Here is a 26,057-nt window from a genome sequence, read left to right on the forward strand (position 1 = left end):
TGACAAGTGCGGGGCTTTCTCTTTCCCGCAGGTCGCCTTTTAAAAAAATCCCTCTGGTGGGTGGGAAGGAGCTTGATCTTCACGATCTCTACACCAGAGTCACTACTTTAGGCGGATTCGCGAAGGTGAGTGGAAGTTTTAATTTGTATTTCCCTCTCGCTGGCCTCCTCCAAAAAGTCTCCTTTGACCCCGGAGTGGGCGCTCGGGGCTAGGGGGGTGGCTCGCGGGGGTAAAAGGCGTTCTTTTCGCTCGCAGCCGGTGGCACGGAGGCGGACGGCGGCGGGGCTGTTTTTGGCCTGGTGGCTCGCGTGCGCGCGGCGGGCGCGGGGCTCGGGCGGGCGGGCGGCCCGGCGCCGGCTCGCGCCCTACCGACTGCCCCGCCGGCCCGGCGGGGTCTGAGCGCCGCGGCGGGGAGTGCGGGCGTGCGGGGCGCCCGCCGAAGCCCCGCGTCCGCCCCGTGCCCGCGCCCGCCCGCTCGCTCGCGAGTCAGTTCTGCCGCCGCTGCCGCTCTAGCACAGGCGGAGACACAGACTCTGAGAGCAGTTTTCGTGCAACTCAAAATTAGCGCGGGCAGGTTTAACATCGATAATCGGCTGCGAAATGATCCCGGCAGCCGGGGGCACAGCCTCGGCCCCGTCGCCCTCGGTTTATACAGCTAACAAAAGAAACCAGGACCTGTCTCCAAATAGCCATCTTAGGCTTCAAGGCTAGGCAGAAGCTGTAGGCCTCAAAGAAGGGCCTATGGAGATGGATAGATCTGGGAGAGGGATGTGAATCGGCCCCGGCCCCGGCCCCCCCAGAACCTGCGGACGTCGCTGTCCGGAACAGTATTGATCCTTTTGAACTTTTTTTTTTTTTTTTTAGTGTAAACCGACCGCGTTGAGATTTAAAAGGGGGCGACAGAGGGACTTGCGATTGGTTATTGTCCGGGCTTCAAAAACAAAACAAACCCACCAGACACCCCCCCACCCCCCAAACAAAACAAGTGCTATTAAATACAGGGTTCCTGGGTGAAAACACAGTGATTTAAGCAGCTCTTGCTTAGTAACTCTTACGGATCGATCCGAAACACCCATTGATGCCTGGGTATCTACAGATCTCTGTAGAATGGGTATTTATTTCATAGTTAGGTTAGAGTTTTCTTGGATTGTGCATTTTCAGACAAGCGTGGCTGTGTTTTTAACAGGTTTCTGAGAAGAATCAGTGGGGAGAAATTGTTGAAGAGTTCAACTTTCCCAGAAGTTGTTCTAACGCTGCCTTTGCTTTAAAACAGTATTACTTGCGGTGAGTAGTAGTGACTCTTGAACAGTATTTGGAAATAAGGGACTTATGGGGAGATTTGTTTTTAGGAAACACACACAAACGCGCACACACACACACAAAACAAACCTTGCATGCCAGTTTCTGAACTTGTTCATTTCAATCTGGAAAACATTAAATATCTATAAAGTGAGGTTGTAGGATCGTGAAAGTTTTCCTCACCTATTTTTGTATTGTTTACATTTTTCATACAGAATTATTACAGGTGACACCCCTCCCCCCATCTTGATAAACATTCTTTTGTGACATTGTTATTGATTGCAGAGGAGCAGAAAGATGATGCTTAGTAAAAGAGTTAAGATAGTTAATGAAACTTTGTATCCCCTGGGAATTCTTTTCTTTGTTTTGGAAACTCCTTTGCCTTTTTAAATTCTGACTTTAAGATTTTAAAAAAATGAAACCTTTTGTGTGGAACCGTGTCACTGAGTAGTTTTTCAGTAGAGTATTTCTATATAGCATAACATAACATGTTGGTGCCTTAATGACCAGGATTGTTTTTAGAATAATTTTTTTTGAATTAGTAAAAAATGCTCAAAATGATTATTATATATTTAGGAAAATTAGGGATACTATAAAAGGAAATACTATGTTTTGGATTTTCTTTCATTCTCCCTACCCCCCACCCCTTTTTGTTTTTACTTTTTTTAAACCAAGTAAGTTTCTTATTCAGTTGGTATGTGATACAATTTAGATGATATATTTTGTGATTTAGCTTTATTTTTTTCTCCCAGGGTTATTTTTATACTGTAATTTATTAGGTCATCTTTTATTTTTAATGTTTACTTACCCATAAAGGGTCCTTAGTTGGTGGTTGTTATTTAAAACTAAAATAATGCTCTTCATATTTATTATTTTTTAATAATGATATTATAGGATGGCCGTTTTTAGATAACGTGGCTTCTGCATCATTTGAGTTTGGCATTTATTGCTCCAAATGCAATATCAAAGTAGATATTCTATGTTATGTCTAGCATTCTGAAATAGGAAATGTAGTCATTGCACAGGTGTACTTTCTATTGGCTATCTTACACTGACTTCAGGCTTGAAGCTAAAGAGTTCACAGAACTTTGTGGTAGTTACTGAGTTACACAGAAATCTAGAAGTCTATGTTATCTATTGTGTGTATGATGGGATGTGTATTAGTGTACATTTTTAAATAAAGAACTAAAACAAGAAGCAAAGTAAAACAAAATTAACCTCCAAAATTGTTGACTTAGTAATGTGATGAGAAGTAGAAAATTTTATATTTATGGTGATATTCACTTGTTCATTATAATATTGAGAGGAATACTGTTAATATGTGTCCTGGTTTTCTGGCAATCAATTTGAACAATTTAGATTTTAGACTGTTTACAATGCACATTTAAAGTTATGTCTGATACTTAATGGATTGATTGATTGATTGATTGAAATTTAATATCCATAAGGTACTAAATGATATATATGATTCATGAGATGTGTGTTTTTCTGAAGAATTTACATTTATCCTAACAGCATTTTAGCATAATGAGTTAAATGATTGGACTTCCAATTTTTTACAGGTTACATAAATCTTGTTTATCCAGTTGTGATCTCTGTCCTGGGATCATACCATCCACTAATTATACTTATAGGTGCTATTTCTAACCATATAGTTTCAAGATTGTTTGCAACTTTTTACGTTGTTCTCAGATCAATTTGAGATTTATACTCTTATTAGAAGCTGCTTTTTGAACTGTCTTTAGCTAAACTTGTTTTTCCTCCATATGTCGCTCTCTAGGTTTGTTTTTGTCGAGTTGTAGCTAGGCTACTAGGAAAAAAGTTGAAGCATTTGTTTTGGAAAATAAAGCCATGTGAAGATTTGCATGGCCTCTAAAGAAATACAAAAGAAATATGCTGGTCAAAAATTGGGTACTACCAACCTTGAAAGATTTTTTTTCCATAGTGGTGTAATATTGCACAGTTAGAGGACATGTATTATGCTGGGTTTTACACCTTTCTCTGAAAAATCTTAACTAGCTGATAGGATGCAAAGCTTTCACAGTAATCCTTTTACTTAACCATAAGAGTACCTCTTCATAGTAAGAAGTCAAGTGACTTTGTAAGTTCCCTGTTTCATGTATCAAATTGAATACCATGGTTTCTGATGAGCAGATAATGTGTTTTATAAATCATAGTTGGAATAATTTTTTAATATGAACTGCTCTTTCAGTTCACCTATTGTAAGACTGTCATTACATGTGTTCTCATTTGCTCTACAAGTTTAATATTTACTGACATTTCTCTGTAATTTTGTTATTAATTGGATGGATGGCCGTTAGCCTACTATTTTATGATACATCTTCATGATACTACAGACATTTAAATAAAGAAGAGCAAACTAGTACTCTGGCCATGTATATATTTTAACATTTTTATGTTTGTTTTGATATAAATATAAACAGTGATTAAATACAGGGACTTGAGTTTAGTGGTTTGCCAAAAGTTAGCTTGCTTGCATCAGGCATACCTTTATTCAGTTGTAGAGTGTCCACAATAGATTTCTCAAAATCTAAAATTGAAAGTGCAGTAGATTATTTGTTTCAATGTTGGCATTTAATTTTTTTAAATGTAAGTGCTTACTGATGATGTGTAAAAGTACTCTATTTAAAAACTGGATGTTAATCATTTATTGATGTCTATATATTTTGTTTCCACTTAGTTCCTTTCTTGTCATGTACATCTCAATATATTCCATAAATGCTTATTATTAGATTATTCTTAAAGTATAAAAGGTATAGTTTCCCACATTTTGTTAATGGAGAAATTAAAATCTAAATGACTTTAGGGGCATTCATTAATTGAACAAAAAAGTTGTATTCCTGACATGTTTAGTAATGTTTAATCAGTCTGTTATGAATTCAGTTTGTTAGTCACAAATGATTTTAAGAAATTAAAATATAATTGGAAATTACATGTGGTTAAATTTATGCCCTACTGTATCTATACCCAGTGTGTACCTGATTTACTCTGCATTTTTTTGTTGTTCTATTTGGTGCTAAGATTGGGGGACAAGTTGCTACTCTTATTTCTGTTGAGAATTTGAAGTCTTGGTATGAATATGTAAATATTCCGAATACTTGAAGAATTTTGTTTTATCTTACTGATTACAGTACTACAACTATTGGCAAGGTTAACTCGATGTTTCCATTAGAAAACTTGAATTTTTGGAAAGGAGGTGAAATATCTCAAAAAAATTTATTGTAAAAAATTATATTACTGGTTTTCTTATAATATAAATGATTTTTTTACACGTACGTACTTAATTGTAGAGTTCCACCCACCATAGTGAATTTTCAATTGTATTGTGAATTTACTCTATTTTCCTTGGTAGATAAAGCCCTCCCATAAATTATGTACCAATAGAGTTTACATTTATCAGTTAAATAGAATGGATATACTCCTGTGTTCTGTGGTTAGTGCCCACTATGTAGATCACTTTTTTTTTTTTTTTTTTTTATATCACTTCTTTTAAGAGAAAGCCTTTTATGAATCACTTCAGGTTAAGTGAAAGAATGCTAAAATGCTAAAACTAATAAATACGTAAATAAAATAGTACATTTTTGTGAATTGATAAACAATAAACATTCAAGGAAGGAAAATAATAATATGGAGACTGGAAGAACAACTGTATCTAAATAAATTATTCAAATATGCATTTTAAATTTAATTTTATGAACTGTATCCTTTCATTTTGGAACAATCCTGATTTTGATATCTTCTGGTATTCTGTTACATTTTAAAGGGCATGCAGATTTCTTAAAAGGAGTGAAAAGTGGAGAAAGTTGAAAGACTAATCAGAGCTTACTTTGGTTAGTGGTGTGTCTTAAAAACCATATTTTAAGCAGTTTAAATTTGCTCCAAAGATAGTTAACTGAATATACAAATTTCACTGAGGATTCAGACTCAGAACTCTATTGCCCCAAAATGTTCATGTGCTTTTTTTGCACTTACCTTTCTAAATAGTCTTTTATAATCCTACCTCTACTCTCTTGTAATTCAGTCTTTTCATAGTTGGACATATGTGAAATCAATAACTTGATAGAAAAAGTGTATCTCTTCTGTGAATCTTTTTTATTCCCAAACTGAATGATACTGAAAGTTGGAAAGGAAGGAAATTTTAATTCATTGGAATATAGGTACATTCATCAGTGAACATGTACTCAATACATATTTTTAGGTATTTAGAATTTGTATTACTGTTTGTTGAAGGCTGCTTATTGGGCGTTTTCCAGAGTGGTGTATGTAGATCCAAGATCTTACTAAAGTTTACTGGTAAAAATGGGGTTTGTCTGAATTAAGAATTAGACATGTGAGGCAGGGTTGGGAGGATTCTCTCTGTCTCTGCTTCTTTGATCTACCACCATGATCATCACCGTACTTTTTGTTATTCAGGATCAATTCAAGTAGAAACCCTCAATTTGTACTGTATGAAATACTCATTTTCCTGAAATGCCAATATGTTTCCTTGAAAAAAGGCCAAATGAATTTCAGCAATATAGCTAAACTCTTGTTACTGTATTACAGTACTTCTTAGAGACTTTATTTTGTTAATGTGTATTGTTGATCTGTAGACAATTTAGAAAAATATTAGTTATTACCCCGCTGCTCCCACCCATATTAAATGGTATTTCCCAAACAGCACCACACATTGCAGAGGTATGGTGTGAAACCCGAATTTTGAGGAATACCTACTGAGTTCTGTGGAGCACAGTTTGGTAAACTCTGAGCTAGAAGATACTAGGATTAAGGAAGAAAATTTTTTAATATGGAAAATAATGAGGGAAGTGAGATGTAATTTTGCATATCTTTATCAATGGCTGTACAAATTTATATTAGTAATACTTGTTAAATAGTTGTTCGAATAGGGGGATGTTAAAATTATCTTATGCTCATTGCCAGGAAAACAAAGGTAAAGAAATATTGCAGTCCAAATAGAAGAAGAAAGTTGAATCTATAAGATAAGCAGTGGCCTTCATTGGTCCGGAATGGGGAAAGCTGCCCTTGCAGATACATAACAGTATTTTTTCTGCTGATTAGGCTATAATGTGACAAAAACCTATATGATCATGATAAAGATTTTTAAGTCTCAGGCAGTGGTTTATATATTAGCGTGATATTCTTTACAACAAAACAGTCTACAGTTAATTTTATTTGATTGGTTACTCTCCCTTTAACTTAAGATTCTTACTTGAACCAGCAGGCCCCAAGAGGCAAGTAACTATTGTTTATATCCCTTGACATTCTAACTAGAGGCTTCTTTTTTAACAGGATATTTGTATTTAAGATTTTGTTTTTCAAATTTGTTTAAACAAGCCTCTCTAAAAAATTGTACAGAATCATTGATCGCATTGTTTTAGAACATTGTATTTTGGAATAGTAATTATTTTGTTGAAATATGATGATAGTCCTGCTAAAAATTTACTTCAGTTCTCCAACTTGAAAAACTGAGAAGTCATGTCATGAATTTTCATGTTAGAGAAAGCTGTTTAGAAGTAGATATTGGTTTAAGGACCAAACTTACTATAGTTAAAAATAGAGATATTATGGTTAAAGATTATCTTCAAATAGTTTATGTCTTGAAATTGTAAGTATAATTTTTATGAAAAGTGAAAGTATTGGCTTTTGAATTTAAAACAAATGTAAATGATATGGTTAGCTCAGTTATCATAGTAGAGCCAAGGAAATAAGCAGGTTGTTTCTCTTTATTCAGAAGTACACAAAGATACATATGTGCTGATTGATAGTAGTATTGGTTACCTATCATAAAATTTATTAATGCATCCACTTAGTAAATAAAATTTGGAGGGGACCTAGAATAGATGGTTTAGAGCAAGTTGTCACTCTCAGTATCATTTAGATTATCTATGAATTTCATTAAGCTTTCCAAGAATTTTGTCATTAAAATAGAATCTAACATATTTTTCTGTTTCAAAACAAAGAAATTTCACTTGTGCTTGGATACTTTTTACATATTCATTATGTTGTAAATTGAAGTTAATTCCTTTCTGCAAGATACATACCCTGTTGCGGAAGTACATTGCAATAGCCTATTGCTGGAACTGAAATCTCTTGGTGATATCTAGGAATAGCCTCCACATTCTGAGTTCTTGGTAAAAAATGATAGATCTATAATTCTATTAATATTTCTAAGTCAGTGTTTGCAGGGTCTGTCCCATCTTATGCAAGAGAATTTTTGTTGGGGCTGACTCTGGTGTTCTGGCTGTTTTATCTCATTAGTGTCTTAACAGTTCTTTTTTCCTTTTCCCATCATGCCATTGATTTATTGAAGTATTAGGGTCATTTGTCCTTTAGAATGTCCCAAATTCTGGATTTGGTTGATCCCTTCCTCCAGTGTCATTAACCTGTTCCTCTATCCCCTGTATTTATTTCCTGAAAACTGATAGTTAGATCTAAAGGTTGATAAACATTCAAGTTTGTTATTTTAGGCATACTTAATAGGTAGTGCTGTGCTCTTCATCAGATCATGAGGTATATAATGTTTAGTTGTCTTAGCGGTGCAAAGATTGATCAATGGTTTTAGGAATTAATAGTCTGAAACTATATTTTTAGAGTGTGCCCCAGGTAATTCTTAAGTACGCTGAAGTTTGAGAACAGCTGATCTATGTATTGTAATGAAACCAATTTAGTTGCTGAGATAACTGGTTTAACTTGGCATCAACATGTTGGCCAGTGCTACATCTAGAACAAAACCTCTAGGTGACATCTGGTCTAAGGCACCTGCTCAAGCTGCACCTGTCATCTCCAAGCAGAGCCGAGACACACCCTATACACTTGTCTCAGAGCCCTAGAGACTACAAGGGCTCCATTTCAGTCAAGGCAAAAAAGGTTAAATGTAACTACTAATTCGAACTTATCCTAACTGTATTTGTATTAGTTGGATTTTAAAAACTTATTTAAAAATAAGTTTTCCTTAATATGTAGGGTGTTTTTTTTTCTATATAGTTCTAATATTCTTCCCAACTGGGATACCACTTGTTTTATTGAATTTATTGAATGTTTATTTTTTCTCTTTGTGAGGATTTTGTTGGTCTGTCCTAGTACTGCTTAGGAGAGTTAACTTATATTGTAAAAGTACCTATAAAAATAACAAGACTAACAATAGCCTGTTTTGTTTATTGCACTTTGTCTTCATTTTTAAACCATTTTCATATATGAGATTTTATTTTTATCATTTCAAATTTCAGAAGTAATTGTTATTATTTAATCTTAGAAAAATAACACTTAGAAAAAAATTCTTTATACTACTCAAACTTTTCTTCTGGAGCATATGGGATAACTTCTTTGAAAAAAAAAAAAAGGTTGTAGGTTATATCCAATTCTCAGTCTTAAGTGTCAGCCATAATTGCCAATTAGGAAAGTATATTTTACAACTTTTCAGGCCACACTTCATCTTTCCTATCCCTTCCCTGGTGATAAATCTGCTTTACATTTTGCAAAGCATTGTCTTACACATAACCGTCCGTTATCCACAGTTGTTAAATATCTTCAGGTATTAGTCCATGTTCTAGGTATGTTTACCTTTTGTTTTTGTCAGTAAATGATTTTACTACATAATGGGACCAAAAGAAATGTTGCTTTTTAGGAAGCATTATTCAGTTAAAGTTGTATAAGAATCTATTGTTTGAATATACATCTTATTGTGAAATATGGAAAGTATCTGTAATTCTTATCTTTCTGAGTTCTTAATGTTATACTTGGTAAATTCTTATAGTGTTAGTCGTCAGTTGCTTTGTGCACAAAGATGATGTTTGTTTTATGATTATAACATGCACATTTTTCATGTTTTTGGATGAAATTTTATTTTGTCCCTCTCCTAGCCCATTGGTTAATTTTAAATAAGTAAAATGTTAAACATACGTGAGGTCAGTGGGAATATTATTTTAAAACAGAACAAGGAAAAGACTAAGTTAGGGCTTTATGCAGAAAAGACCTAACTTGTGGTACTTTAGAGATGAGGCTGAATTTAAATTTGTCAGTAATAATGCCCAGGTTGATCACACTTTCCATAATGGCTTATAGATTAAATGAATTTTCAGTGTACTTGAGCTTAGATCAGACCACTTAGTACTTCATAAACAGTAGTTAGTACCCTAGCAGGCTGTACCTCCAAGTGCACTCACAAGTAATAGGTCAAGAATGCTTAAGTGGTTTGGTATCTTTTTAGTTTACACCATTAAGAAGTCATACTTGTGAATATCTAGTTTTTCCTGGGAGGCTCATGTGCAATGTATTAATTCAATCTAATAGTAAAAAATCTGTTTGAGAGAAATGGTGAAACTTTTTCCCTTGCCATATTTTTTTAATTAAATTATTTTTGCTATGTATATGTGAACTCATTTACACTTAATTGATATAAACTAATTATTATAATTTTGCCACATTTGCTTTATATTTTTATTTTTATGTGATGGTTTGTATATATACACACACATTATTATTATCAGTACTCTTTAATCCTTTGATATCATTGCAGATTAATGCCCTTTACTCCAAAATATAAGTGTATATTACCTAAGAGTAAAATCATTCTCTTATGTGACAATAGTACAGTTATCAAATTCAGAAAGCTTATCATGGATATAATTGTATTGTCTAATATCAGACCTTATTTGAATACTACCAATCATCCTAAAGAGGTCTTTTGTAGGAGTCATACCCACCTCCCCAATCCATGATCTATCTTGTATTACGTATCTATAGTTCTTCAGACTTTCATGATACTACCATTTTTGAACAGTACAGGCCAACTGTGATATAAAATTTGGATTTGTCTGAAGTTTTCTCAGGATTAAGTTTAAGTTCAGTATTTTTGGCAGGAGGTGTGTGATGTCACTTTCTTTGTTCCATTACTGTTCATGTTATCTTTGGTTAAGGTGGCGTCCTCCTGGTTTCTTCACTGTGAAGTTCCATTTTTTTCTTGTAATTAATAAGTAACCTGTGAGGACATACTTTGAGACCTTGTAAATATCTTGCTTATCATCATTTACCCAATAGTTTTAACATCCATTGATGATTCTTGCCTAAATCAGTTATTTTGGAGGATATATGATGTTTATTTTCTACTATTCTTTATACACAATATATATTTATTGACAATCTGATAAGAAAAATATTTTCATTCTTATTTATTTATTAGATTTTTATTTTGTACAATGGGTTAAAATCTATTATGCTATACATTTTGCTGCTTAAATTTGGCCAGTAGAAGCCCTTTCAGACTGGCTCCTGTGTCTTTTTAACATGATCCCATTATTTTTGAGTTCTTCCCTTGCTTTTTCAGACAATCAAGATTAAGATCTTACAGGGTCAACCTGTGTTTTGCTTATCCAGCTCTAGCCTCATCTGTTTCTCCAAGAAGTCCTAATTCCTTTTAGTGTAGAATGGTATATAGGAACCAAGATCTGAGTGGTGGGTGTCCTCATTGTTATTGGGTTATCTTTTCTTTCAGACCCTTTCAGAGGACAGAGCTAGGAAGTTTCTTTTAAATATAAATAAACATACTTTGAAAATCATAAGGCTGTACTGATAGCCCTAATTATTAGTCCACACAAGTTTCTTATTGCCTTCTTCCATTCCATGTATCTCTCTTCATCTGCATTGAGAATCCTAGTTCCCAGCATCAGTATATTAACTCATCTTGTCAGTTCTGTAACACATGGAGAATACTTGCAGAATTTTACCCCCATACGACTGTGTTTCCCCGAAAATGATACCTAGCTGGACAGTCAGCTCTAATGCGTCTTTTGGAGCAAAAATTAATATAATACCCGGTATTTATATTTATTATATTATATTATACCCGGTCTTATATTATAGTAAAATAAGACCAGGTCTTATATTAATTTTTGCTCTGAAAGACACATTAGAGCTGATTGTCCGGCTAGGTCTTATTTTCAGGGAAACACGGTACTACAAACAACAAACCTGCCAAGTAGAGTTAAAGATTTGTTTGCAGTTCTTTTTGTGTTCATACTGAAGCTATAACATCAGTAAAGTACTGTGTTAAAAAATTCACAGTGATTGGATTCCTTTTTTTTCTGGCTATTGTTATTTATGTAAAATATAGTCAAATTCATATTTTTTCCATCTGTATTCAATTTTGTGTTTTCTCCCCATTCTATTCCTTTAATTTTATTTGTGAATATGTAAAACATTTAACATGTTTCTAAAATTAAAATTTAAGTGACGATATACTTGGGAGGTTACCCTCTTCCCTTTCCTGTCTCTCCTACACCATTCCCCTCCATGCTCTGTTGCTAACCAATATCATTAGTTTTTGGTTATCGTTCCTGTGTTTCTTTTTGCAAAAATAAGGAAATACATATATGTATTCTTCCCTTCTTAAGAACACTACTTTTTTTTTTGTATTTTTCCTTTTCACTTGAATATTACTTTAAATAAATCCATAAAGTCCCATTCTTTTTTTTTTTTTTTACAGCTGCATAGTATTCCGTTGTGTGGATCTATCCTAGTTTATTCAACCGCTACCCTGTATGATGGCATTTAGGTTGTTGCCAGTATTCTTTTTTTTTTTAATTCTGTTTCTTGTTTTTTCGTGTGTGAGTGTGTGTGTGTGTGTGTGTGTTCTCCAATATTCTAATAGCAAATAATGCCATATGAGTAATCTTTTGGAAATCTAGTAACCTCATGCAAACCTATTTTCAGATTTTGGAAATGTATCATCAGAGTAAGGGATTGATGCAGTAATCAAAGAATAGTTTTATTAAATATTGTGAAATTCCCTTTGTAGGAGAAAACTATTTTCTGTTCCCACAAGCAGAATATGAAAGTGCCTGTTTCCCACAGCTTTGTCGTATGTTGTCAAGCTTTTTAAATTTTACCAATCTTGAGGGTTAAGAAATGGTATATCACTATATTTTGTGCCTTTATATATATCAATACTTGTTTTAATATTGGGTCGTGCTACTCCCATCATCTCATAGTTCTTTTTTTATGAAGTTTTCTTAGGTATTTTTTAATGTTTGTTTTTCTATATTACTTTAATGTCAGTTTGTTCTAGTTCCAGAAGAAATTTTGTGGGGTGTTTTTTCTTATGGGTATCACACTAAATTTATAAATTACCTTAGGAGAATTGACATCATTATGATACTGAGTTGACCTATCCAAGAACAATGAAAGTCTTTCTATTTAAATCTTTTTTTTTTATTTAAATCTTTTTGTGTCATTCTAATCTAAAATTTTACTTTTACAGATTTTGAACATTTCTTCTTTATTCTTAAGTATATTATCATTTTTGTTGAGATTGTAACTGTGGTTTTCTCTTTCATTATATCTTCCAGTTGGTTATCATTTGTTTGTATGAAAGATTGATTTTATATATTGTAATCTGCCTTACTAATTGTTTTACTGTTTGTATTAGTTTTATTATAGATTTAAAAAAACTTTAGACGTACTAGCATGTCATCTGCAAATAAGGATAATTTTATTTCTTTTCTAAATTTTGTGCCTTTAATTATTTTCTTTTGTCTAATTGTATTGGCCACTGTTTAATAGTTGGGAAGATGAGGGCATCATTACCTTGCCTTGATGCTGAACTTACTTTGATGTTTCTAGCATTTCCTTTCCATTGAATGAGATACTGCCTGCTATGTGTTCTTGATACAGTCTTAATTCTATATATTACATTAATATAGTATTTCTATATCTATTTATTGAATGAATAATACTGTTGGTCTTAGAAATCAGATTTAGTGATATTTTTCATGTTTTATCTACTAGCGTTTGGTTTTAATTTTTAAAATCTTTATTTCTTTATCTGTATTCAAGAAGGGAGCTAATACTGAATATTAAATTTTAAAATCCCATTTTGTGGCTTATATTTGAATGTGAATATTTCTCACATTCCAGGATTTTTAACATATAAATAAAAACCAGCTAAAATGCTAAATGATAACTTTGGAGGAAAATTGTCTTTCCTGTTCAATATATCCATTAAGCAGTCTTTACTATTTCATTTTTTGCTGGCCATTGCATCACTTGTTATACAAAAACAAGGCAATAATTTAGTTTTTTGCTTGATTTTTATATTAAGACTTGTATAAACTGTGGTTTGATAATTGATTTTTATATTCTTAAGATGAATAGTAATTGTTTTAATTTAAAAGTCTTTATAGGTTGTCCACCTTGTGAAAATGAAAAGCAAATTTATACTTTAGTTACAATCAGAAATCTTACATGGTTGTTTGGGTGAATGCATTCAAATCCCTTACCACCAAATTAAATGTGTTTTTACATTGTATATTTGATCTTCAGAATTAGATTTAATTTGGATATTGAAGTCTTGCTAGTTTTAAGAGTTGCTTAGAATATCTGCCCTTTATTATCTCTGTATTTATAAACTTTATAAACTGTGGTGGTTAGCTTAAGTGTGTGTGTGCGCACATGCACACGCATGTATACGTGCATACAGCACCATTAGCTTTAAACAGATTGCTTGGTAATTTCTTGGTCAGTTCCTGGGCATACCAAATCTTATCTTAACACATTTAAAGGGCTAAATTGAGGTAGACATTAGTATTATATGCAAATGTAATGTTTTATAGAGGCCTAGTAGTAGAGCTTACTGAACCTAAAACTTAGATTACTAAGATAGGAGCAAGAAGTATGTAGTTCATAAGAATTGGATATGGCTACGGAATCTATCAACTCATAGCATCACCATTCTTAGAACTAGAAGGGATTTTAAGAAGGTGGTCTATAGAGCCTCATGCTTTCTGGTAGGCTACAAAATAGGGATATTTTTTCTGGTAGGCCTGCATAAGGATAATTGACTTGCCCTAGGTCACGATTACTGAATGATGGGAGGGGAAAGTAGAAGCCAATTCAGGGCTGCCTTTATTACTCTAGCCTCTCTATTCTGATTTTAAAAGGATAAATGTAGAAGATTGTCAGATTTCTTTGCTACTATAAAACATGACCTTTGCTTTTACGTTAAGACGATTCTACTGACATATAAGGTGTGATCAAACAATATGGTGAATGTCAAAATTTTTAAAAATTTATTATAGTAAAAAACACATTGCCATTAATCCTCCTCAAAATACTCTCCCTCGTTTTGAACACACTTATCCCATCGTTCTTGCCACTTTCTGAAGCAGTTCTGCAAGTCCTCTTTCATGAGTACCGTAAGTTGTGCTGTTGTGGCTGTCTCGATGTCCTGAATCATTTTGACTCTGGGGAAGAGCCAGAAGTTGCATGGTGCCAGATCAGGAGAGTAAAGTGGATGAGGACCCATCGTCATGTTTTTATTTGACAGAAATTGCCGTATACCAGAGCAATGTGTGACATGGAGCATTGTCATGATAGGATGATTTATAGCACACTTTAAAACACACCTTCTCTCAACCATAACTCACACCCAACTGACTGCACCGAACAAGTTGAAACGTGTCACACACTGTTACTAAGCTTCCACGCGCTGCTTCCCCTATTGAAGATCCCTGCCTTTACGTTGGATGGCACTCGGCAGCAGCATTCACCATATTTTGTGATCACAATGGAAAAGTCCCATGTCATAAATTGCTTCTGGTACGGCAATTTCTGTCAAGTAAAAACACTACAGTGTTTTGTCATCCACCTTATTCACCAGATCTGGCACCCTGTGACTCCTGGCTCTTCCCCAAAGTCAAAATGATTCAGGACATCTAGGCAGCCACAACAGTGTAACTAAAGACACTCACGAAAGAGGACTTCCAGAACTGCTTCAGAAAGTGGCAAGAACGATGGGATAAGTGTGTTGGAAGCCAGGGGGAGTATTTTGAGGAGGCTTAATGGCAATGTGTCTTTCACTGTAATAAATTTTTAAAATTTAATCATTCACTGTATTTTTTTATCACACCTAGTATACCATCTGTGAGGAACAGGTATTAAATTGTTGGCCAGTAGAGGTGATAAATGTCTTTGATTTATCCTTCGTATCTGACAGTCTTACTGTTTTCCCCTTTCTGTCCAAAGGATTGTGTTTCTAAGACAGGTGAGTATTACTTGAGAGCCTGTAGCAAAGCATAATAATTAGTGGGAAAAAATCTCTTTTTACTTCAGATATTACTTATTTTAAATACTTTGCTAGGAAAAACTTAAACTTGCATAATTGGTAAAGCTGACCACTAATGTGTGTGTATTTGTGTGTGTGTGTTTTAATAACCAGGAATGCTAATTTAAGGTTTTCAGTCTAGTACATTATGTTTTAGATGGAGACCTCTACTGGAAGTATGAAGCAATAGATGGATTCTATTATGCATTATAAAATAGTCGAACAAATGGATGGTAGGGAGATGTATTTTTAAAATAGTGAATGTAAAGTATCCTAGAGTCCTTTTAAAAGTATTTTATTATACTTTATAGTGTACTTTTGGTTTATGACATCATAAGTTTTTTAAAAAGCAGAATACTAAGTTTATATTTTGAGGGTGTTTTTTTTAACTGTTTATTATATTTGCCATGTGCCAAGCAGTATACTAAATGGTTTACAATAACTTACTTCTTCTTCACACTTCCCTATATCATAGGTACTGTTATTATTATTCTGATGTTATAGAAAACAGGACAAAGAGATTTAAAAATCTTGCCCAAAGTCACACAGTAAGTTCAGGAGCTAGTATTTTAACCTGGGCCACGTAGCTCGAGAAAAGACGTGCTATATTGTCTTCCCCAAAGTGCAAATGATTACAAATTTATTTCAAAAAGTACATGAAGACAGGACTTGAAGGGAATAAGCAAAATATGAAAATTAGTAAGGTAGTTGTGAATTGTGACTTTTTATTTAAAAAAATTCTTTAACGTATCTTTTTACAATAAAACTTGTGTACTGCAGTATAGTTTATGGTGTAGTTTATTTCTACAAATATTCATTTTTGTTGGATTTTTACAACTCTACAAGATAGGTATTATCCTATCTTATAGATAAGAGAAAGCCTTTAAGTACTTTGCTAGTAAGTAGTGGTGCCAGGAATAGTTTAGGTTTGTGAATTATAATTCACTGGTCTTATTACCAAAATCTTGGGTCAAGGACTTTGTCTTTTAAACATTTAAGTATCTCTTACAGCCCATAATTCAACATTTGATACATTATAGTTGACCTGAATCAGATCCCCTGACACTGGGGAGGTGTTTATGAACTCAGGTGGGTATGGTGGGCCTCACAGCAAACGAAAAATCTAGTTTGGGAAATTGTGAAAAAAAATTGAAAAATTCTAAAATATAGTTAGTAGTATAGCATTACATTTATCTGGTCCTAAGCTTAACCTTTTCTTATGTGGTTTTACAAAATAAGCACCAAGGGTCAATTTTAATTGTAGAATATAAATGAACATTGTGGTAAATGTGCCATTTTGTGCAATTTTATATAGCACTTAAAAATAACCTTTTTAGGTAAAATAGACACTAATGTTTCCCCATCTCTCCTTACAAGCTATATCAGAATAGAATCTGTGTAAGGTAAGAGTTGACCCATAGTAATATTGATTTTGTTTGAAACTAGGATGTGAGGATATAAGGATTTTGCAAAGTAACCACGATTTCTGAAAAAAATGGATACTGGGAATGATGTGATAACTCAATGGCATTTTGAATTTTGGCAGTCAGAAATCTTCATTATCATCACAACAATAGCTAATGTTTATTGAACATTTACTATTTGCCAGGTATTGTGCTCAGCCTGCCTTATTCTAATCCTCAAAACTATCCTGTAAGATTGATGCCATCATCATCATTTTATAGAGGAGGCAACTAAGATTTAGAGAGTTCAAGTCACTTGTACAAGGTCACTGTACTACAGAGTGGTGGGTCTGGAATTTAATCCAGGTCTTCTGCCTCCAGAGACCAAACTGGAAACCATTATATGCAGAATATGCTCTTTATTCATTCATTCATTCAGTGAATAATGAATGATCATTTTTCATTTGCCAGACACTATGATATGCACTGGACCTACATGAGTAATAAAAACAGAGAAAATATTTTACCCTTTGGATCTAGGGAAAGGGGGCAGAAAAAAAAAGTAAACGATGTATCAGATAATAATAAGTGCAAGGAGAAAAATAAAGCAGATAAAGGACATAGTTTTCTAATGGGAGAGTGTTCTATCTTTAGATAGAGTGGACTGGAAAAGTCTTTCTAAAGTGGTGACATTTGAATAAAGACCCCAAGGAGATGAAGGAGCAAACCAGGTAGATAAGAGTGAACAAACAGCAATGGAGCATACTTGGTATGTTCAAGAAACAGTAGGGAGGCCATAGTGGCTAGAGTTAGTGAGCAAAGAGGAGAGAAGCTGGAGAAGATTAGAATTAGATATAAGAGAGCTGTAGCAAATCTTGGTAGGGCCTTTGTAAGGTCTTTGCCTTTTACTGAAGCCATTGGAGGATTTTGAGCAGTGAAGTGCCATTATCTGCACCTCTGGGTGTTTTGTTATAAATAGATGAAGTTGTGTGAGGGAGAAGGATCAAGGGCAGAAGCACAGGAGCATGTTAGAGGCCTAATAAACCAGCCCAGGTGAAAATAATACGATGGTGGTTTGTCCTAAAGAGGTTTATGGTCAGTAAGTGTTGGTATACTTAGTTAATAATGTACTCTGAACTCCAGCCATGCTTATCTATTTATAGTTCTCCAAACATTCCAAGTTTTTCTTGCCTCTCGGCCTTTGCATATGCTGTTTTCTCTGCCTGGAATTCCTTTCCCTTTTTTGCCTGATATGCTGCTACCCATCTTTGAAACTTAACATAAATGTAACCTTTTCCAAAAAGGAAAATTCATATCTACCCAAATAGCTTGAAGTGATCCTTTTTTATGATCCCACTTTCTCCCCGCTCTGTTGTATACCCTCCTGTAAAGACTTTTTTTTGTGTCTGTCTCCCTTTATTGCACTGTGAGCCCAAGGAAGTAGGGACTTAGTTTTATGTATCTTTGTAGCCCCATCCTCATAACACAGTGCTTATTTGTGCGTGCAAAGGAATCAATGAATGAATGCTGGAAAGTGTCACTGAAAAGAAAAAGAGAAGGCAACCACTGGTTTGAGGGTGGAAAGGAGTTTATGGAAGAGGCTTTGAGCTTGGCCTCTTCCATAAATTCATCCAAAGACTGGTTGGATTCAGATAGAAAAAAGAGGAGATGGAGGAAGTCTTTTTAGGTACAAGGAAAAGGGGAAATGAGGGTATGTCTAGTGTGTTTTGTTTGTGTAAATGAACCCTGCTGCATGTGATTGGTGGAGGGTAAGATGGGACCAAAGATGGGACCAAAGATCTGTATCCGATTGTGAAGGATTTTGAAAATCAGGTCAAAGTGTTTGAGCTTTATTATTTTATACATAGTGAGGATGTAAAGTTTGTTATGTTTGTTTTTTAGCAAAACAATTTCTTGATGAAAATGATGTTGGGGAAACATTAATGTTACATTTGTAAGATTTGTACATTTGTGTGGGATAGATTTGAGATACGGGAAAGTAGTGGCAGGAAATGGCAAACATCTATCTGCCTGGTTTATTCAGAAAATGGGATATTATTTTTATTGAATATTCAGGTAAAAGTGAATTCTGTTTTTGCATTTTCAGTTGGGGTATAATTAACTTTAGTTTCAGGTGTACAATATATGATTAGATATTTGTATATATTGCAAAATTATCACCACAATAAGTCCAATTAACATCTGTCACCATACATATTTAACGTTTTTCTTATGATGAGAACTTTCAAAATCCACTCGCCTACCTACTTTCATATATGCAGTAAAGTGTTAACTACTCACCATGCTATACATTACATCCCCATGACTTATTCATTTTATAACTGGAAATTTGTATCTTGACCCCCTTCACACATTTAGCCCAACACCTCTTATCCCACCTCAGACACCACCAATCTGTTTTCTATATCCATGAGCTGGTTTTCTTTTTTTTTAGATTCCTTATATGAGTGACATCATATGATATATATTCTTTTCTGTCATTTCACTTAGCATAATGCCCTCAAGATCCATGTATGTTATCTCAAATGGAAAGATTTCATTTTTTTTATGGCTGAATAATATTCGTGTGTGAGTGTGTGTGTGTGTGTGTGTGTGTGTGTGTGTGTCTTTTTTTAATCCATTCATGCACTAATGGACATTTGGGTTATAACCAAGTCTTGGCTATTGTGAATAATGCTTCAATGAACAAGGGGTGCATATATGTCTTTTTAAACTAGTGTTTTTGTTTTCTTTGGAAAACGTTATGTCTTAAAAACTAATAGACAAGGAAGTCATTCAGAAAGAACTTCAGAATCTTGTAGTATCTTTAGAGTTATTGTTATAAATACCAATTTTCTTTGGATTGTCATTTCACAGAACAGCAGGTTAATAGAGAATTCTAGTTGCTGGCAAATTTGATATATCAACTGTTGCTGTACTTTATTTCAGTGTAGGTCCACCATCATTAATTTATAGTCATGTAAAAATTTGCATTATATGTATATTAATAATTTATTTTATCTTTCTCTACACTGGAAGGAACTTTTTACAACTTCATCTCTCACTTCACTTTTTTTTTTCTTAAGCTCTGGAACTCAGCATTTCTGTTTATTAGCTCAAATAATTTAGCATCCTTTTTCTTTCTATTTTTCTAAAACCATGTCAGATAGTGTCTAGTGGGGATAAGTGGGATATATACACATGAGAAAAACAGTCTGAACTGAAGACATGTACATGTTTGATATGTAGAGTAGATCAAATATTAGTTCTTTAGAATATGTTTACTAATCTTGGGTATACTTGGACACCCATTTATTTGATTAGTATGTGTATTAAGAAAAAAGGATTATTTTACAAAGCTTGCTTGGGAATGAGAATGGTTTAGAGGGATATACTAAAATTCTTCTGAAAAGGCTTTGCCATTACTTGGAATCTTATTTTGATACTAAATTGATTTAATTTGGTTTGGACATTTTTGTATTTTCTCCATATACAAGTGATTTTTAAATAGTGATCACAAAGGTTAGGGCTAGTAAATATTGTCTCCATCCTAACTCATCTTAATATATGAAGAAATATGCAACTGACTACAAAGTAAAGACAGGTATTCCCAAATGATGGTGATCCAGCATTTAGAATGGAGTTAATTTTTCCTAAGCTTCCTTATCTGTAACATCCAAAGCATGGGTTTACTTTTGCCTCTAAGAGCAGAGGAAGTTATAACATGGACAAAATATGGAGCTCCTTCCATGTATCCAGAGGAAATTCAGGAATATTTCCCTTGCTGCTGAGCAGGGAGGATTTAGCCTTCCAAACTACAGCCTGAATTAAGGAGAAAATAACCATTCCATTCCCTTATTCTGCATTATAACTAGGAAAAGAAGTTTAAACTCCTAAAGAACCACCAAGTCCCCTTTCATTGCACAATTTGGGATGATTGGCTAAGGACTGGTTTCCTTCACAAAGATCCTTAGGCCAGCATTCTCAAACTGTTAATTAGGTGGGCTGTAGAAAAAAGTGTTCTGACTTGAATATAATTTGAAAATTTTGTTATAAGAGTTAAACATGGTTCTTTTCTGCAACACTTCTCAAAACTAACATGCTTATAATGTGTGCTGTGACTGTCCATCGACTTTTCCAAACACATGTGAGCACATATTATTCCATCCTTTCCCATTTTTGGCCTCACAGTTCCCAGTATGCGTGTCACTCACATGGTTCCTGTGAACAGTTTAGGAAATGCTGCTGTCAGCAAAAAAACTTTCTAGATAAAATACAAACAGCTGGGATAGTCTTGAAAAATGTTTAGCTTACTGACTTAGATGTGAAAGCGCATTGCCCTTGGAGTTCTGGGATGCCTGGGAAACATAATTGATCATAGACAGCTTGGTTGAAACAGAGAGAAGCCAAATTTTAATGGCTTTGATTTAAGATACAGTTACTATGTTAAAACAGCATACGGGTGCCTTGAGGAATCTTTTGAAGTCCGAAGGTTATGAACCCTGGTAAGTGAATCAACAAATATTTAGTATGGAGAGTTGTTAGGATTAGGCTTTAACACTTTGTTGCAAATTCTCCCTGCTAGTATTGTCATCTGAACACAATTTGAGAAAGCAATGCAATTAGACCTGTTGTTGGATTATCTTATATTCTTGAACTTGAAGAATAGCCAGGGTGGTTCCTTCAATTAACCATTAGTAAGGACATCCAATGAAAAATATATTTGCTCTGCAATATTTTTCTAATATAATCTTTTAAGTGAATATGAAAAGATCACAATAATGAATTGTCATTTATCAATTCCTTATGAATAACTATTTCCATTGACAAAGTGATCCCTCAAGATACAAGTTTTATTTCTCTGGAATCTAAATAAGCAGAAAGCTTACACTGTATCTTGACATAAAACATTTTCTTTCTTGAAAAAAAATGTAAAAGGTAAATACATAATTGGGAAAATACTAGGAAATTGTTAATATGGAAAACAAACATTGAGGACATTTCATTAAGTCAGGGTAGATTTTTAGACTTTCTAATACTCTGTAAGATAACAATTTATATTCCAAATTGTATTAGCATACTGGTTTCATTGTTTTCATAAACATTAAAATAACAGTGGCTTACACATGACATAAGGTTGTTTCTCTCTCATGTAACAGTGCAAACACAAGTAGTCCAGACTGATAATGTAGCCGTAAAGGAGCCCTTCAGCCTGTTTACTGTCCTGTACATATGGCTTTCCGTCTTATGGTGCCATATGTAGATGGCTGCTCTAGTACTTGCCACCACATCCTCATTCTAGCCAACAGGATAGAGTAAAAACAGCAAAGAGGAACTCATTTTGTCTTAAGGGCATTTGTCTCTTTCATTCACATAGCATTGGTCAAAACCTTGTCACACAAGAAGGGATGGGGGATGCAGTCTTTGAGCTTTTACAAAACATTCATAAAACTGATCATGTAACAAGTCATAAAGGACATATCATACATTCCCCCAAAAGTCACATACAGATATGTCTTGCAGAAACTTCTGTTGTGATAAAAAAATTCACATACACCACACACATATATACATTTATACATTATATGTGATATATAGAGAGTGTGAATATAGGTATGTGTAGACAGTAGTCTTTATTATTCTAAGATACTTTTCTAGATGCTGTCTGAGTTATCACAAAAAAGAATAGATTGTGTTTGGTAGAACTTTAGTATATTGTGTTCTAATTCTTTGTAAATAAGTAACCTGTGTATTTAGGAAATTAGTTTCAAATTATAGTTTTGAAATTATAAAAATAATTGTGCACACATCTTATTTAAATGGAGGGAAATGAACCTATTCAGATAAATACATTAATTTTTATAGTCTCCATGACATTTTGTGTGTAAACACATGAATATGAATAACAATTCCTTTTAATATAATAATTTTTATGCTGAATTCCAACTAAAACAAATTTAGAAAACTACATTTTATAATTAAACTTTACATTTGTGAAGTTTTATAGTTTAACAGGTACTTTTTCATGTGCATGGTATTATTTGATAGTAAACTGGTACTAGAGCTTGTTTTTAATTATTCTTATTTTCTGACAAATTTTTTCAAATGTTTAAGTTTCTTTTTAAGTCTTAGCTGTATTCACATATTTTGACATGTGTTTTGTTTTCCTGTCATCCAGCTCTAAGTATTATACTTAAAATTTCTTCTTTGATCCACAGATTAATTTCCAGATAAGAGAGTTTTAAAGTTCTCTTTTGGTTATCTTATTTGATTTTAACTTTATTGGCTTGTACTTTGTGAACACAGTATTTTGTTGATTTGGAAGGTTTATGTATCAGGTTTTCTTTTGTGGCCTATTATATGATCGATTTTTATGAAGTTTCTGTAGAAGCTCAAAGAAAATATATTCTATGTTGTAATGTCATATATGTCACATGTCATCAGGCTTTCAAATTAGTATTTTTAAATCTTTCAAATCTGTGCTCTTTTTTTATTGCTTCATAATTTTTCAAGCATGTTAAAACCTACAGTTAGGATTGTCTATTTATTCTGTACCCAAGTTTTCATTTGTTGTTTTATGTATGTTGAGGCTGTACATGTAAATATATAAGTATATATTTTTATGTTTATGTATTCATACTCATTTTCTCTTTTTACCACTATCTAATATTCCTGTTTGTCTCTTATTGTCCCAACCCGCTCTTGAATTTTTATTCTTTTGATATTAATGGCAGCTTTCTTTTGGTTCATATTTTTCAGGTACTTTTTTTAATCCCTTTATTTTCCGTTTAATTGAATCTTGGTTTTACATTGAATCTAAGAATATATCTTCTGAATTTAATGTATTTATATTTAATGTGATTATTGTTATGTTGAGCTTAGCTCTGCCATTTTATATTGTATCTTTTTCAGTGTCTAAATTTAATCTCTGTGGCCTTTTTCCTTTCTACCCAGGAAATTTCAAGAACCTTAGCATACTTACTCTCTCCCTTTGCTACCGCTATTTTGTTGGAATAGGGTCATGTGATGTTTTCATTATTCTTATTAATATACTTTTTTAAAAAGATAAATCTTCAGAAATTTTCCCCTTACTTTCCGTATTTTGTTTTCTTCTGGATTCATTTCTCACGAAATTACATTCTTCAAAATTTTTTTCAAAAGTCTTTTTGTGGTAAACTTTGAGATATTGTATGCCTAGAATACTTCTATTTACCACTCACATTTAAGTAATAATTTCCTTGATATAAAATTCTAAGTATAGGTTTCTTCCCTTAATATTTTGAGGATAAAATTTCATTGTCCTTTGTTGCCCTGGTGATGTTCTTGAGAAGGCTATCAATTTGATCTTGTTTTGTGCGTGATCTCCCCTCTTTACGCTCTTACTGGAAGCTTTTAATTTTTATTTATTTATTTATTTATTTTGGCAGGCTTACGTTTCACTCTAATGTGTTTAGGTACAGACTTTTTTTTTTTTTACATTCTTAGCACTTTAAGCCATTTCAGTCTGAGATTTCATATATTAAATTCTTGGCCATTATTTTTTCATTCTTCCCCTCATTCTTTTCTTTGCTTATGGAATTTATGTCAGGTAGATATTGACACTTATACTACTTTCCTACATCACTTTAACTTGCTCTTTTAGTATTCATTTTTTTACCCCTTTCTGATGCTCTTTGGGACATTTCCTATGTTCAGTCTTAAAGATAAATAATTTTTTATTCAGCTCTATCCATTCTGTATTTCAGACCATTAAAAAATGTTTATTCCAAAAAATTTTATGTGTATTTTGTAGCCAGTATCTTCTTTATTTTTAACTGCTTATTTCTGCTTCATGCTTCTGATAGTTTCCCATATCTAAGACTATTATGACTGTTTAAAATTCTCTTTTCAATTAATTCTGCTGCACCTTTGATTAGGTTACTTCTTGTTCATTTGTGTGTGGGTCTAGGTATTTGTTTCCCATATCTAAGACTATTATGACTATTAAGACTATTATGACTGTTTAAAATTCTCTTTTCAATTAATTCTGCTGCACCTTTGATTAGGTTACTTCTTGTTCATTTGTGTGTGGGTCTAGGTATTTGTCTCCTATCCCTATATTAGTGATTCTCAAATGTTTCCTTATTTTTTCCTCCTATTTGATGCTCTTTTATAATCCTGAGATGCTGGTGAATTTAGATAGTGAGAGATGGACATACACTGAGTTTAGCCGTTCTTAGCATTTTACTGACATGTGGCTCTTTTTTTCTTAGGGACATTTTTCTGCTGGCACTGCTTACATTAGTAGAGTACCTCCACCTCATCTATTTGTTTTAGTCCTGATATCTGGCCGTTTCTGTTGCTTTCCTACACCAAGGAAATGGTAGCATGGACAGTAAATAACCTAAGAATATCGAGGCTAATAAAAGTGCATGCAACTAGAATTTCTAATGGCAATTTATTTTCCCCATCAGTGGATGCTGGCTTTCATATGCTCAATCGCTCCCTAACCATGTCCTGCCATTATCTGTCTTCAACTGTGTGGAACTGGATTCTTAGATCCAGCAATGTTTCTATCATCTTAGTGTCATCTCCAGAGTAGGATTCATAGGAAGGAGCCAACACCAGCAGATGGTGCTGGTCTTTTAACTTTTTCAGGAACCAAAACTCTTTATCTTACTTTTTACAAGTAGTGGCTAAAGTGATTATTACATTGCTTTCAAATTCTCAGAACATCTTAGAGTATTAGAGTAGTTTTATGAAAAGAAGGAAATAAATGTATCTTTAACAACTTATGTCTCTTTCCTCACATACAAAATTGTGCTGTTCTTGTTGCAGTACATTTTGAAAACTTTTTATGATAGGAATATAATTGACTTTTAAAGTACTGTGATATATAACAGCTATTATTTATCGAGTGCTTGCTATGTCCTGGGTACTGCACTAAGTGTTCTATGTGTGTAATGTTGGGGAAAGACCAGGATGGTTACTGCAATGTGGAGTCTTAACTTAATAGGTTTATAAGAATTGTGGATTACTACTGACTCTTTAAGATAAAAATTGTACTCACATAGTTTAGAAACAATATATTCCATTTAACTCATAAGATGTTTTGCCTGTAGAAGAGGGAAATAATCGAAGGAGAAAACTTAAGAGATTTCTTTATTGAGAGAATTGAGACCTAAAGAATCTGTCACTTTTAGTATATGTGCTGCCGAAGTGAGCACAAATCTGTCACTTTTATATATAGTTCATGGGTG

At 33.6% G+C, this 26,057-nt stretch overlaps 1 protein-coding gene across 1 annotated transcript in view; it reads left to right on the forward strand.

Annotated features, from left to right (window-relative positions):
* The window catches only part of ARID2 (AT-rich interaction domain 2), a 149,467-nt gene that overhangs the window by 507 nt on the left and 122,903 nt on the right, over positions 1-26,057 (forward strand). Inside the window, exons 2-3 of the mRNA XM_074325806.2 lie at positions 32-125; positions 1,187-1,284. Coding sequence (XP_074181907.1) covers positions 32-125; positions 1,187-1,284 — 192 coding nt within the window. The remainder of the gene's footprint in view (positions 1-31; positions 126-1,186; positions 1,285-26,057) is intronic.

Source organism: Rhinolophus sinicus, chromosome 1, assembly GCF_057876585.1.
Source record: "Rhinolophus sinicus isolate RSI-liver-muscle chromosome 1, RSI-T2T, whole genome shotgun sequence".
Lineage (NCBI taxonomy): Eukaryota > Metazoa > Chordata > Mammalia > Chiroptera > Rhinolophidae > Rhinolophus > Rhinolophus sinicus.